Consider the following 14122-nt stretch of genomic DNA (forward strand, 5'->3'; position numbering starts at 1 on the left):
GTAGTGCATGGATCTGTATTTCAGATTTGGAGACGTATGGAAATTATATCCTCATTCTCCCGATGTATAAAAATCAATACTTTGAATCGCTTTCTTGTCACTCGGTTGATAAGGGTGATTGGTTGTGCGACTCAGTAACTAGATGAGGTAGAGTTTGGAATATTTATGGGAGTTTTTGTAAATATCGATTTTTACGTCGGTTGTCTCATCGGAATAATGAAATTCTGATCAGATTGTTTTGCGTAGATTCTGTGTTAGTATTGGGAATCCGGATACGGTCGTTTCAAAGAATAATATGATAATAAATTCTATTTTCTATATGATTGTCAGTGATGCTTAATTAGTCAATAGTCAATATTGTTAAAAGTATGCTTAATTATTTTATTTATTAAAATCCATATATAAATTAGAATTAGTGAATGATGCAATTACTTAAAATTCTGAAACAGATCACAATATAATGGGCCTTTCTAGTCTTGACCAAATCGAAGTCAACAAAATAACTGAATGAATATTAAACTTGAGAACCAATACCTAACCGAAAATCGAATGGATTAACGAAATATCCAACATATTATATATCAAAAATATTAATTATATTTATACTTAATATAACCCAATTACCAAATAACAATTAGAAATCAGTTAAAATTTAATCTTTATAAACCAAAATATTTAAAATAACAAAAAATATCGGAAGATATCTAGAACCAAATGGATATATCAAAAAGAATACATCCTAAACTTCTATATCTAAAATATCTGAAACAAAATGGTTCTACCCGTAACCAAACCGAATAAACTTAGTCTACACTATTAAGCCACGTAAGTAATTATCTCGTGATCCCTAATAATATTAGGCTAATTAATACGGCGATTTGTTTCGAGACCTTAATGGAAGTCCAGCTTTAATAATGTGTCACCGGTTCAGAATAGTTTAATCGGCTGGTTGGCTTACCTAAACCACATAGAACACCAAAATATCGGGTCAAACCGATATCATCCACACAACCCATAATTTTCAATGTACTATATAATGTGAACTGGTAGAGCTTATTTGTTTGTGGTAAAGTTGGATATTCCCTATATATTAATATCTCCTATATATCCCCTACGTATTAATAGAAAAGCATTCTCTTGAAAAAGCTAATATATCGTCGCCAGAGAGCTCGAGACACATTTAGCAAAAAACCTTTAAATTTTCTACTTAATTACATTAACATGCCATTATATATTCAAAAAAAACAATTAACGAATAATAATTAGATATGTCATCATTTCTTACACAAATTTAAATATCACATATAAAAACTAATTAAATAATTACATACTATTATAAGTCAAATTTCACTAAAATTTACTTACAAATATACAAGTCAAAGTTATATTACATACTATCTTAAAATCAATATTAATATCTCCTATATATCCCCTACATATTAATATAGAAGCACTCTCTTGAAAAAGCTGATATATCGCCGCCAGAGAGCTCGAGACACATTTAGCAAAAAACCTTTAAATTTTCTACTTAATTACATTAACATGCCATTATATATTCAAAAAAAACAATTAACTGAATAATAATTAGATATGTCATTATTTCTCACACAAATTTAAATATCACATATTAAAACTAATTAAATAATTACATACTATTTTAAGTCAAATTTCACTAAAATTTACTTACAAATATACAAGTCAAAGTTATATTACATACTATCTTAAAATCAATATAAGTAAAATATTTTAAAAAGGCTATAAAAACATATAAAGTTAATAAAAATAAAGAACATATAACTTATTAAACATATAACTTATTAAACATATAACTTATTAACAAAATCATATAAAAATGTTATTTTTTATGTTAGTATTATTACAATAATAATTTAAATAACAAGCTTTCAATAGTTATTATAATTGATTATAAAAAGAAATATATTATCCTTGAATTATCTCCAACTCATTAAAAGAAACTTAATTCTCAAAAAATAAAGATTTATATATATTCATAAATAAATATAAAAATGACAACAAATTATGGGATATCATGATGTGTGATTATTTATATATACCTAAGTATGTAAACTAATTAATCTCAACATTTAGTGTGATTATTCATAAAAAATGGAAATATTGATAACCGAATAGGAATATACGTTTTAATTGTACATTAATCTATGTACTATTAAAAAGGAAAGAGACAATAACCCTTATCATTATAAATAAACTTAGTACCCAAAAAAATTATAATATATTTAAAATGAGTGATTATTAGATTATGAAAAATTGTTATAATTACTCGATTAACCATAAATATAAAAATTTGATTCTTAAAGCTCACAGAAAAATATATATATATATATATATATATATATATATATATATATATATATATATATATATATTTCCATAAATTGTAACATTTTATAAATATTTTCTTTACCACGTTCACATAATTCACGGGTGAAATGTATTCTTACACGAATACGTTGATTTTGAAATTTCATTAATTTTTTTATAATGGTTTTTCTGGTAATAATCCGTTATTTATAGAAAATATTAACAAACCGACTAACTCAAAAGATTTAAAAAGCCTAATCACAAATATAAAATCAATAAATTAGATTATTTTCAAAAAATTTAGTTTAGAATCTGATTGTTACTAACATATAATAAAATTAATTAATTAAACTATCGAGTAATTTAGTATGTTGTTATGGTTACATAAGAAACATGCAAAACTGTTATGATTACAAAATAAAACATAAGAGATATGAATTTGATTTTTAAACCATACAAAATACATATTGCAATAAATAGTAACATTTTATCAATATTTTCTCTTACACAGTTAAAAATTTCATGGATGAAACATATTTTTTACATGAAAAAACGCAGCTTTGAATAAATAAATAAAAAACTTAAGTTACATATTATGTTTGACTCAAACAAATATTGGTTCTTGAATAATAATTTTACTTATAAATAATTTTTTTTAAATCGATTTATGCGCATATTGTTATCTAGTCAGAATATTGTAGCCAAACAAGAAATCGTCTTTATTACTTTACCCGTAAACGCTCCGAAAATAAATAGAGGTCTACAAAAGGAAACTCGTATTAAAGGCTCTTATGAGATGTTTATGGTAAAGCTCAATTTCGTAAGATAGTAGCCAACGAGAAATCATGTTAGTATTTCCTCATTATTTAACAATGAAAAAATCGAACCAATTTTAATATAGATATTTTATTAGACTACACCAAAAGGCTCTAAATGTTTTATTAGACGAGATATTTATGGCAAACCCAATCTCATGTTATGTTTGTTCATTAAAAGAAAAATGTTGTGTTTAGACAGTGTTGCTATATAATTAACTGCGACAGCTAGAAATATATTTAACGATATGTAGTCTTTAACTTAACAAATGTTTCTCTGTTATAAAAAGACTTTTTGAATCGATTCTTCATCTCTGCAGGAAAGCTGAATATTTCAAGAGTGCCATCAACATTAATGATTTAAGATGGCTAAATATGTTTTTTTTATCCAATTATCTAATGTTTTATTTCTTTTCTCCCAGTTTTTTTTAGACTTGAACTGATCATCTGATATTATTTTTGATGACTCAAATATTTTTTTTTGAAGAAAGGCAACAAAGCTTAACAATATATTTATTTTTTAAGTGGGATGCTTTCATCCACTGACGCATCGGTTTGTCAAGTATTTTACGCAAAGTGTAACATCTGAGCACCAAAACAACCTTTCAAAATGACAGCTGGAGTTTTACGCAAAATGACAACCTTTCTAGGCACTACCATTACAAACGAATGGAACTAAAGACTTCAACATAGATCTAGCTGTTGGTACTCCTCCTCCAGGTAAAATTTTTGTGGATCTCAATCCGATTTGGGGTAAAAATAGTAGGATAACATCAGAAGTCTACCAAATGGGCTTGTTCTCATTTTCATTCCTTCGGAGCTTACTCGCAAATGGGTTTTAGAGGTAGGGTGCTGGCAAGCAGGTAATTGCCTTTTCACGGTCACTCCCTAAACACCAACAGCTACTCTAACCCCTCTCAAGCTTGTCTCGCTTCCGATTTGGGTTATTCTGAAGAATGTGCTCCCTCAGTTATACTCTCTTCCGGGTCTCAGCACCATAGCCTCTGGAATTGGGGAGCCTCTACACACAGAGAAGCATCAGCTTCCTCCTTTATCCACCGATACAAGAATTAAAATCGAGATTCTGCTAAACAAGTCTCTCCCGCAGTCTGTACTAGTTGAGGATGATGATGGTAATGAGCTTCGTGTGTGGGTTGAGTATCCACATCTACCTCCCAAGTGTGATTTCAGCAGTGAATATGGTTATCTTTACCATCGCTGCCCTACTGATCCAGTTATTGAGAAGAAGACGGTAATGTCTGACAAAGATTCGACATCAGCTCCTCCCATGCCATCTAAAGATTCACAGTTCACATGGCAAGTTAAAGGGCATTTAGTTGCAGGAATCCCTATTCCTGACACTCCTGCAGATCCTCCTGCTACTTTGCAACGATCTGAAGTACCTAACCTTCCATCATTGTCTACCATTGACCCCATTGTCATGCCCCCATCGACAACCACCCACAAATATTTGGACTCTCCATCAGCTGACTCTCCAAATGAATGGCAAGTTGTGCATCATCTCTCTAAATCTCTAAAGGCATCGCCTGACTGCTCCCTCCCTGATCGTAGTACTGGTTCCTCAAGCATCAACAAAGTGACGAAACTGTCCACTGCATCTGATACGGCCCAGGGTAAGGCTCAGAACACTGTCGACCCTGCAATTCTAAGGCCACTTGCCAATCAAACAAAATTCGTAGTCAAAATGACCTTACCAAAGAAAACAAGTGCTAAGCCTCCAAAGCTCACTAGTCGAGGACGTCTGCCTGCACAAGGCCTTTCTCATCTTCGTCACGCTTGAAAGCTATGCATTCATCCTTTTGCCCACTTTTGATGATGATGAAGATCTTTTGTTATAATATTAGGGGTTTGAATACATCCCTCCGGCAAGTAGAACTCAAGAGATGGGTTCAAGCTTCTAGACCTTTATTAGGAGGATTTTTGGAAACACATGTTCAAATAGAGAATGCGACTGCTATTTTGGCCCGGAACTTCCCGGGTTGGCGTTATGATTTTAACTATACCTCTAATGCTCAAAATGGGAGAATTTGGATTGTTTGGGATCCTGCTGTCAATGTTATCACCTTCTGTAAGACTGATCAGCTCATCACCTGTGGAGTTTTCGACACTGCGGCTAATCTATCCTTCTCATTAACCTTTGTCTATGCCCGTAACTGCATGATCGCAAAGAGAGAGTTATGGCAAACTTTACAAGAACTTCATGACTACGGTCTCCAACGCAATCATCCTTGGTTGATTCTTGGGGATTTCAACCAGATCCTTAGAGCGGATGAGCACTACTCACTCCTTCCTTATCCTCATCCAACTCAAGGTATGGCTGAATTTCAACAATGCATTGACTCTTGTGAATTTCTGGAGCTGGCAAGTAGAGGGGCGGACCACACCTGGTTTAATAGTCAGATTCACAATCCGAGCACTAGGAAGCTTGATAGAGCACTGGTCAACAAAGCATGGTTGACAACTTTCCCTCAGGCAAATGCTCTTTTTGATGCTCCGGGAGGTTCAGATCACTGTCCTATTCTAGTTGCGACCTCTGAAAATGAAGAAAGAAGAAAGGTCCCCTTCAAGTTCTACTCCTTCTTTACTTCGCATCCTGACTATCCAGGACAAGTTGAAGCAGCCTGGAACTCAACTATTGTGCAAGGGAATATGATGTTCTCCCTTTGTCAGAAGCTCAAGGCTGTTAAGATGGTTTGTAAAAGCTTGATACGCACTCACTTCAGTAATATTCAAGCGAGATCAGCGGAAGCATTGGAAGCTCTGAGCAATACTTAGAATCAGTTGTTAACCTCACCGAATCCAGTCCTGTTTGAAGAAGACAAATTGGCTCGGACTCACTGGCTAATCTTGTCTGCAGCGGAGGAGACTTTCTTGATGGAAAAGTCAAGGGTTCGTTGGTGCACAGAAGGAGATTCCAACACTCGATTTTTCCATAACTCACTCAAGGATCGTCAGGCGAGGAATATTATTAGATCTCTGATTGATGATAATGGAGAGCGGATATCAGATAAGAAGAAACTTAAAAGCATGATAATGGCTTACTACCAAAGGATGCTGGGAACATCAGATGCACTCGTCTTGCCACTCTCGGTGGAGATGATCCAAGAACTCCATCCTTTCAGATGTTTGGAGGACATTGCAGCTTCTCTCACTGTCATCCCAACCCCTGAGTTGATCACCTCCACCCTCTTCTCACTTCCCAGAAATAAAGCTTCAGGACCCGATGGATTCTCTGTTGATTTTTTCATTGACTCGTGGTCTCTTGTTGGTCCTATGGTTATCGAAGCTGTTCTCAAATTATTCAAGACTGGTAAACTCCTGAAGCAAGCCAATGCCACTATCCTCTCTCTCATCCCTAAGACAGTCACCGCTGAGAAGCTTACTGAATTCAGACCAATTTCTTGCTGCAATACAATATACAAAATCATCTCTCGGATTCTTGCCAATCGTCTCAAGTTATTCACCAGTCAGGTGGTACAAAGAAATCAAACAGCTTTCATTCCTGGTAGGTTGCTGTGTGAAAATGTTTTGCTTGCTTCTGAGCTTGTAGCGGATTTCAACAAAGACGGTCGAGGCTGTCTTCAAATCGATTTGTCTAAGGCTTTTGACAATGTGGACTGGGGCTTTCTATCCAACATACTGACAGCTTATAATCTTCCTCCTTTATTCATCAATTGCCTCAAAGCTTGCTATATGTCTCCTTCTTTTTCAGTGGCCTTCAATGGAGAACCGATTGGATATTTTTCTGGAAGAAAAGAATTAAGGCAAGGAGACTCCATTTTGGCTCCTCTATTTACCCTTGTCATGGATATTTTGTCAAAAAAGTTAGACAAGGCGGCTACCTTGGGAAGATTTCGACCACATCCTCTAATAACGCATCTTAGCTTTGTTGATGACATCATGGTCTTCTTCGATGGAAGTGAGGAATCTTTGGTTCATATCCTGGATATCATTGCCCAGTTTAAAGCTGCATCAGGTTGGGAGTTAACTTACAAAAAACGTGCTTGTTCTTGGATGGCAACAACCGAGTCTCTCTTAGCCAAATCGCTCACAGACACAATCTCTCCCATGGTTCGTTGTCAATGCGCTATTTGGGGGTTCCTCTCATCACTCATAAGCTAACTCCTTCTGACTATCAGCCGCTTAAAGACAAGGTGAAAGGGCGGATTAACTCCTGGACAAACAGACATCTCTCATTTGATGGTAGGTTACAATTGCTCCAGTCAGTAATCAACAGTACAATCAACTTTTGGGCTTCAATTTTCTTATTACCTAACAAATGTATGGAGAAGCTTGAGCAAATTTGTGGTGCATTTTTGTGGAATGGCACTGCGGATACTGCTAGGGGGGCAAAGGTTTCTTGGGAAACATTGTGTTCTACAAAAGCTGCTGGAGGACTAGGCCTAAAGAGGCTTGTGGATTGGAATAAGATATTTGGACTCAAGCTTATTTGGCTTCTCTACTCGCATGCTGGTTCCCTTTGGGTTTCCTGGGTTAAACACCATTTAATAAGGGATAAGTGCTTCTGGAATGCAGATTTTCGAAATTCGGGGAGCTGGATTTGGCGACGCTTGTGTAAGCTTAGGCCTCTTGCAAGACCCTTTGTGTACTTCAGCATCTACTCAGGACAAGTTGGTCTTTTTTGGCATGACAACTGGACCGGACTTGGTCCTCTACTCGACATACTTGGTGCGGCTGGTCCTCGGGTCACAGGTATTAAATCCAGTGCTTTGGTGTGCGAAGCGACAAATAATGGGGAGTGGTCTATTCCCAGAGGGCGTCATCCACTAATCCAACTTCTAAGAGCCTGTCTCCATGACCATACACCGCCTAATCCTGAAGCAGGTACCGATGTTTTCCTTTGGAAACTCTCTCCAGACCAAACTCAAGTATCCTTCTCCTCAATGCGAACCTGGAAGCATCTTCACCCTCCTGGACCCCGCGTACCCTGGTCCTCCCAAGTTTGGTTCAAAGAAAGATTCCAAAAAATGGCTTTTATGACTTGTCTCAATGTGCAAGAACGGCTAACTACAAGAGATAGACTATTACGATGGAGCTTCCTTGTTCCTCCATTTTGTCTTTTATGCTTGACAGGTAATGAAACGAGAGATCATTTGTTCTTTGATTGTCCTTACTCCAAGAATCTTTGGTCAGCTTTCTTCTCTTCGATTCATCCTCCGGCAATTCCACCCACTCCAAGAATCCTATCTTTGCCTATGGTTCACCCACTTCCAAACACATTAATGGTCTCAATAGCTCCAGTCGCAATAAGCATGTGTTCTTCTAGTATAAGCAAACTCTTTCATTTAGTCTCTTCATGTACTGGTCATACTTTGGAAAGATCAATGAAATGGTATCCTTTTTTTAAAAAAAAATAATAATAATTAAAAAAAAAAACTTCATAGTGATTGATGGAAGTATGGCTGAGCTTATCCGTCCCAGTCTTTATGATGCTTACCAGGTAAAATAAAATCGATGTGCTTCTTCTTGCTCTTGTGCAGATTTTGGTTCCTTGGAGTTATAGCTAAACATCCTCTTGCTCTTGTTTCTTAACGCAAAAAGCACATTGAGTTGGTCTCTCCTACACCGCCTGAAGCAGAGGTTACCAAATTCGACGTAGTGGGTCCTGTTTGTGAGTCTGCGGATTTCTTGGGCAAAGACAGAGAGCTTCCTACTCCTCCACAGGTATGATAAGGATCTGATTCTGTTTGGCCGCTCAAGTAAAATGTGGAATCTAATGAACTAATACAGGGTGCTGGTCTGGTGGTTCATGACGCTGGTGCATACTGTATGAGCATGGCTTCCACTTACAATCTCAAGATGCGTGCTCCGGAATACTGGGTACCAACACATTTTCTTGTTATTTTTGTTTTCTAGAGAAATCACAGGAGAACCGAAAGAAATTTTAACTTGTTTTCTTAAATTTTGTGTTGTTTTTGTTTTGGCAGGTTGAAGAAGATGGGTCGATCACTAAAATACAGCATGTTGAGACATTCGATGACCATTTGTGTTTCTTTGTAGGTCTATGAATGAACTCTGAGATTTATTTACTCATCATTGTTGCTTTTTTTTTCAACCTAACAATAATTAAAATAAAACTCCTAGATTGGTTATCGAGACTGGAGGGTAGTCGTTTACAAAAACTGTGTATGACAATAACCTTTTAGAAGATCGAGCTAGACAATCCGCCTTCCCATTAGACTCCTGCAGGATCTTGGATAGATTGAATAGCGGCAAGGAAGCACGAAGTGCATGAAATTCCTCAAAAAGCGTTGAAAAGGCCGGCCACTCCTCCGAGTCTTGCACCATCGCGACAAGTTCTGCTGAATCCGTCTCGAATTGCTGACAATCAATGCCTCTGGACAGAATACACTCCATAGCCCATAGTAAAGGTTCTAGCTCCAAATGAAGTGGGGAACTACTTCGACGTTGGCATCTTGCTCCCATGACTATAGTCTTATCTTCTCCATCACCACACCACCAACCCATCCTGAATTAGGTTCTGAGGATTTCCACGAGCCATCAACTTGACAACGAGTTGTCGGGTCTGAACTATGCAAAGGTTCCGAATCAACCAGACAAGCCCTTGTGCCTACTTGGGTTTCCTCCCACAACAATTGTTCACCTAGATCCTGATTAATGATATCTAATGGCTCTGAACTTAACCCTTGAAAGACCTTTTTATTCTTATTCTTCCATATGAACAAAACAATCCATGGTATCGATAGATGAGTAGCTCCCAAAGCCATAGGGACTAACCCATTACCAAAATAAAATCCAAGTTTAAATAAGCTGAGTCAAACGGAAAATTGTTTGTGGGTAGTCCAACAAAGATCAAATCCCATATTTGACGAGAATGGGAACACTCAAAGAGAGTATGATTAATCGTCTCCACCGCTAGTTCACATCTCTTACATATCGTGTCACAATGAATTCCCCGAGAAGCTAATCGCCCCGTCACCGGGAGAGAACCGGACGCTATCTGCCAGAGAAAATGTCTGATTTTAGGTGGTACCGGAAGGTTCCAAGCCTTAGCCTTCAGAACATTGAAATTAGGACCATAGTCAATTTCGTGCTTCATGGATTGAGCTACCTTATAGCCCGACTTGACAGAATACCGACCCAAAATTGTATAATGCCATACTAACCGGTCTGGTATAAAAGATTTACTTATAGGCAAGCTCTTAATAACATGAATATCCTCCGGATCCATAAATTACTGGAGAATAGGTAAATGCCTGGTATAAAAGATTTACTTATAGGCAAGCTCTTAGTCTGTGGGTTTATCAGATGATTTACCATTAGATTTGAATGTAACTGTCGTCCCCTACCATTAGCAGATCAAGGATGTTGATGAGGAATCCATGGATCATGCCAAACCGAAATATTGGACCCAGATCCAACCATCTAGCGAGCACCCCGTTCCATTAATTTTTTTGTGGCAAAAATACTTTTCCACCCAAAAGAAGGGGGATAAGGTTTTTTAGTCATCAAAGGATGCTTGTTCCTGAAGTATCGACCTCTTAACACTTGAGCAAACAAAGAGTTCAGAAATTGTATTAAACGCCAATATTGTTTAGCCAACAGTGCATCCTTAAAAGTATCCAAATGCCGAAATCCCTAACCTCCCTCAGCTTTATCTCTACAGATCCTATCCCAAGCCACCCAGTGAAGTCCCCGATCTTTCCCATCAGAACTCCACCAGAAATTAGAAATGGCACTCGTCAACTTCGTCGTCAAGCCTTGCAGAAGTTTGCAACAAGATATAATGTGAGTTGGAAGGGCCAATGCTTCCGATTTAATCAAAATTTCCTTCCCTCCTTAGATAAAATTTTTGCTGTCCAACCATTTACCCGATCATCCATCCTTTCACGGACGTAGCCGAAAACTTGAGTCCTTGATCCCCCGAGACTCTCAGGAATTCCCAAATAGGAGCCCATTCCTCCTTCTTTAGAGATTCCAATCACTGATTTAATCTTATCCTTAACCTCCGAAGATACTTTTTTACCAAACATAATAGAGGATTTATCAAAATTTACCTCCTGGCCATTTGCTTTTCCATAGGTACCTATGATATTCATGACTGTTGAACATTGCTCTTCGTCTGCTCTACAAAAAAACAGACTATCATCCGCAAACAGCAAATGGGAGATAGGGGCGAGGCCCGTGCAATCTTTATTCCTGAATTTTTTTCCTCCTGTTCTGCCTTCTTAATGTTAGCAATCAAAACCTCAATGCAGAGGATAAACAAATAGGGTAACAAAGGATCCCCCTGTCTCAACCCCATTTAGGTATAATGGAACCCCGCGGTTGACCATTGAGTAAAACTTGATAGGTCACCGAACTCACACACCACATAATCCAAGAGATCATCTAGGATCAAAGCCGAGCCTAGTCAAGACTGCCTTCAAAATATCCCATTTAACACGATCATACGCCTTACTCATATCTGTTTTAAAAGCTAAATATTCCGAATTACACATCCTATTGGTTTTTAAACCATGAAACATTTCTTGGGCCACCAGAATATTGTCTGTAATTAGTCGGCCAGAAACAAAGGCCGATTGAGTTTCAGAAATGAGAGAGGGCAAAATCTTCTTTAACCGGAAGCAATTTTTTTTTGAAATAATATTATAACTCACATTACACAAACTAATAGGTCTAACCTCAGCCATTCTCTTTGGCAATTTCACTTTTGGAATCAGACAAATATTAGTTTCATTGAGTCTGGGATCAAACTTCCCAGTCTGAAAGAAATCCCTAACCAGGTCAACCAAATCTCCTTTAAGGTGAGACCAAAACCTCTCAAAAAATAATGTTGTCATTCCATCCGGTCCCGAAGTTTTCTCTGGATGCATTGCGAAGAGAGCCTTACGTACTTCCATTTCTGAAATATCCTTAATTAACTCCCTATTCATACTCTCTGTAACAAAAGGATTGACCGCTTGTACCACCTCCGAAATACCACACACATCCGATTGAGAGAAAAGATTATTAAAATAGTCAGAAGCAATCCTCTCCATACCCTCAGTTGGTTCCTTCCTCACATCCCCTGAATCAAACAAACCTACAATTTTATTTCTAACCCTCCTCTATTTGGTAGAAGCATGGAAAAACTTTGTATTCTTATCTCCGACCCTAAACCAGAACTTTCGACTTTTCTCTTGCCAGTATAATTCCTCATCATAATAAGCATCCTTTAACTTCTTCTCACTAATAATAATTTCCGCTTGCGAACAAGAATCATCCTTTTTAGCGTCTTCTAAAGCCACCTTAAGTGAAGAAATAAGAGACTTACTATTCAGGACATTATTCTTTCTCCACCATGAGATAGAATTCCTACAATTTTTAATTTTCTGCAAAAACACCGGGGTTCTGAAATTTCAGGTACGATTCCAATCCGATTCCACCGCCCCAGAAAACCTCTCTTTCCTCATCCAACGCTTATCAAACCGAAATTGACGAAACCGCCGTCCCCCAGAATTTGCACAAGAGGCTAAAATAGGTCGATGATCTGAACCTATCATCTCAAGGTAATCCATTCGCGATCTAGGAAAAATTGAATGCCAATCCTCATTCCTTAAGGCACGGTCCAAACGGCACCGGACCACATGATTATTACGATGGTTCCCTCGCCAGGAAAGTAAATCCCCATAACACGGAAATTCCAACATATCACACTCATGGATCATAGAGATAAACGGAAGAAAAGAATAAGCTGGTCTTACCGCGCCTCCCGATTTTTCGTGATTACCTATAAGTTCGTTGAAATCACCGATCGTAAACCAAGGACCCTGCCGAGCAGATCCTAATTGAATCAGCTTATCCCAAACCCCATGTCTAAGTCTGGGAATCGGGTCTCCATACACAAAAGTTATAAATAAAAGTTGAGACCCCAAGAAAGCTTGATCATCCACTAACCGATCACATTCATAAAGAATTTCAAGTCTTATATCATTATTATAAAAAATAGCTAAACCACCGCTAGACCCACAGGGTTCAACCATATACAAATGATGATAATGAAGTTTATTCTGGAATTTTTGTAAATAAGAAAAACATATTTTTGTTTCAGATAAAAATAAAATATCTAGTTTATTCTGCCTCCATAAATCCTGCAAATAATTATTTGTCAGGTCCGCACCAATGCCCTGACAGTTCCAGCTCATCATCTTCACGTTTGAGCCGGTGGTTTCGGAAGATCCACCATCCCTTTCTTCGACTTTCGGGTTCCTCCTCCCATTATGCCACCCTTTGGCTTTTTCTGAAGTGGCTTGACCACCCCCTTCTGTTTACAAGAATCACATGCAGATTTCAAAAACCACGCTTTAGCTAATAACCGTTTACCCGTCGAAGCAACATGCATAACTTGTCTTTTACCCACCTTACTACCCTTTGAAACAGAACCTCCAACCCGCTTATCAGCACTAACTTTACGAGTATCCAAATGTATATTCCTCAAAGCTTGGTTAACTTCCCCCAAACCCACAACTATACTAGAAGAGAGAGAGAAGTTACCTTGTGGAGCAGTGTCATCAGCCTCCGACAAGCCCTTCTCGTTATCCGACAGAACCTCTTCTCCATCTGCAAAGGTTTCCTCAACCAGATTCGATTCTAGACCAGCAGCCCCACCCTTCGGACACTCCCCATCCTCCAGCAGATCGTCGGAACTCACCGAGAAACCTGCCTCATTGTTGCTTTTTATTAGTTGAATTGTACGATTATTCAGAATCAGGGCCATATATTTCTGTTATAGCTTTTCATATTCTTTGATTTAATTCAAAGTCCTCAACGAAGTGTTCTTTTGTTCTAATCAACCATACATTTCACAATGGTCATTAAAACAATCCCACTTGTTACTTGTCATCATTTGCAGAAGCAAAAAAAATCACACATTAGTTGCCACGTATTTAAAAAGCAAATCAAAACCAAAAATCAATCAC

The 14122-nt window shown here is 37.4% G+C and overlaps 1 protein-coding gene across 1 annotated transcript; it reads right to left on the reverse strand.

The window, feature by feature from the left end:
* Positions 1–9266: 9266 nt before the first annotated feature.
* LOC147928293 (uncharacterized) lies at positions 9267–9626 on the reverse strand. The gene has a single exon (XM_087486085.1). It carries the CDS (start codon positions 9624–9626, stop codon positions 9267–9269), a length of 360 nt encoding a protein of 119 aa, XP_087342211.1.
* Between the last annotated feature and the right edge of the window lie 4496 nt (positions 9627–14122).

Source organism: Camelina sativa, chromosome 14, assembly GCF_030686135.1.
Source record: "Camelina sativa cultivar CO46 ecotype springtype chromosome 14, ASM3068613v1".
Classification (NCBI taxonomy): domain Eukaryota; kingdom Viridiplantae; phylum Streptophyta; class Magnoliopsida; order Brassicales; family Brassicaceae; genus Camelina; species Camelina sativa.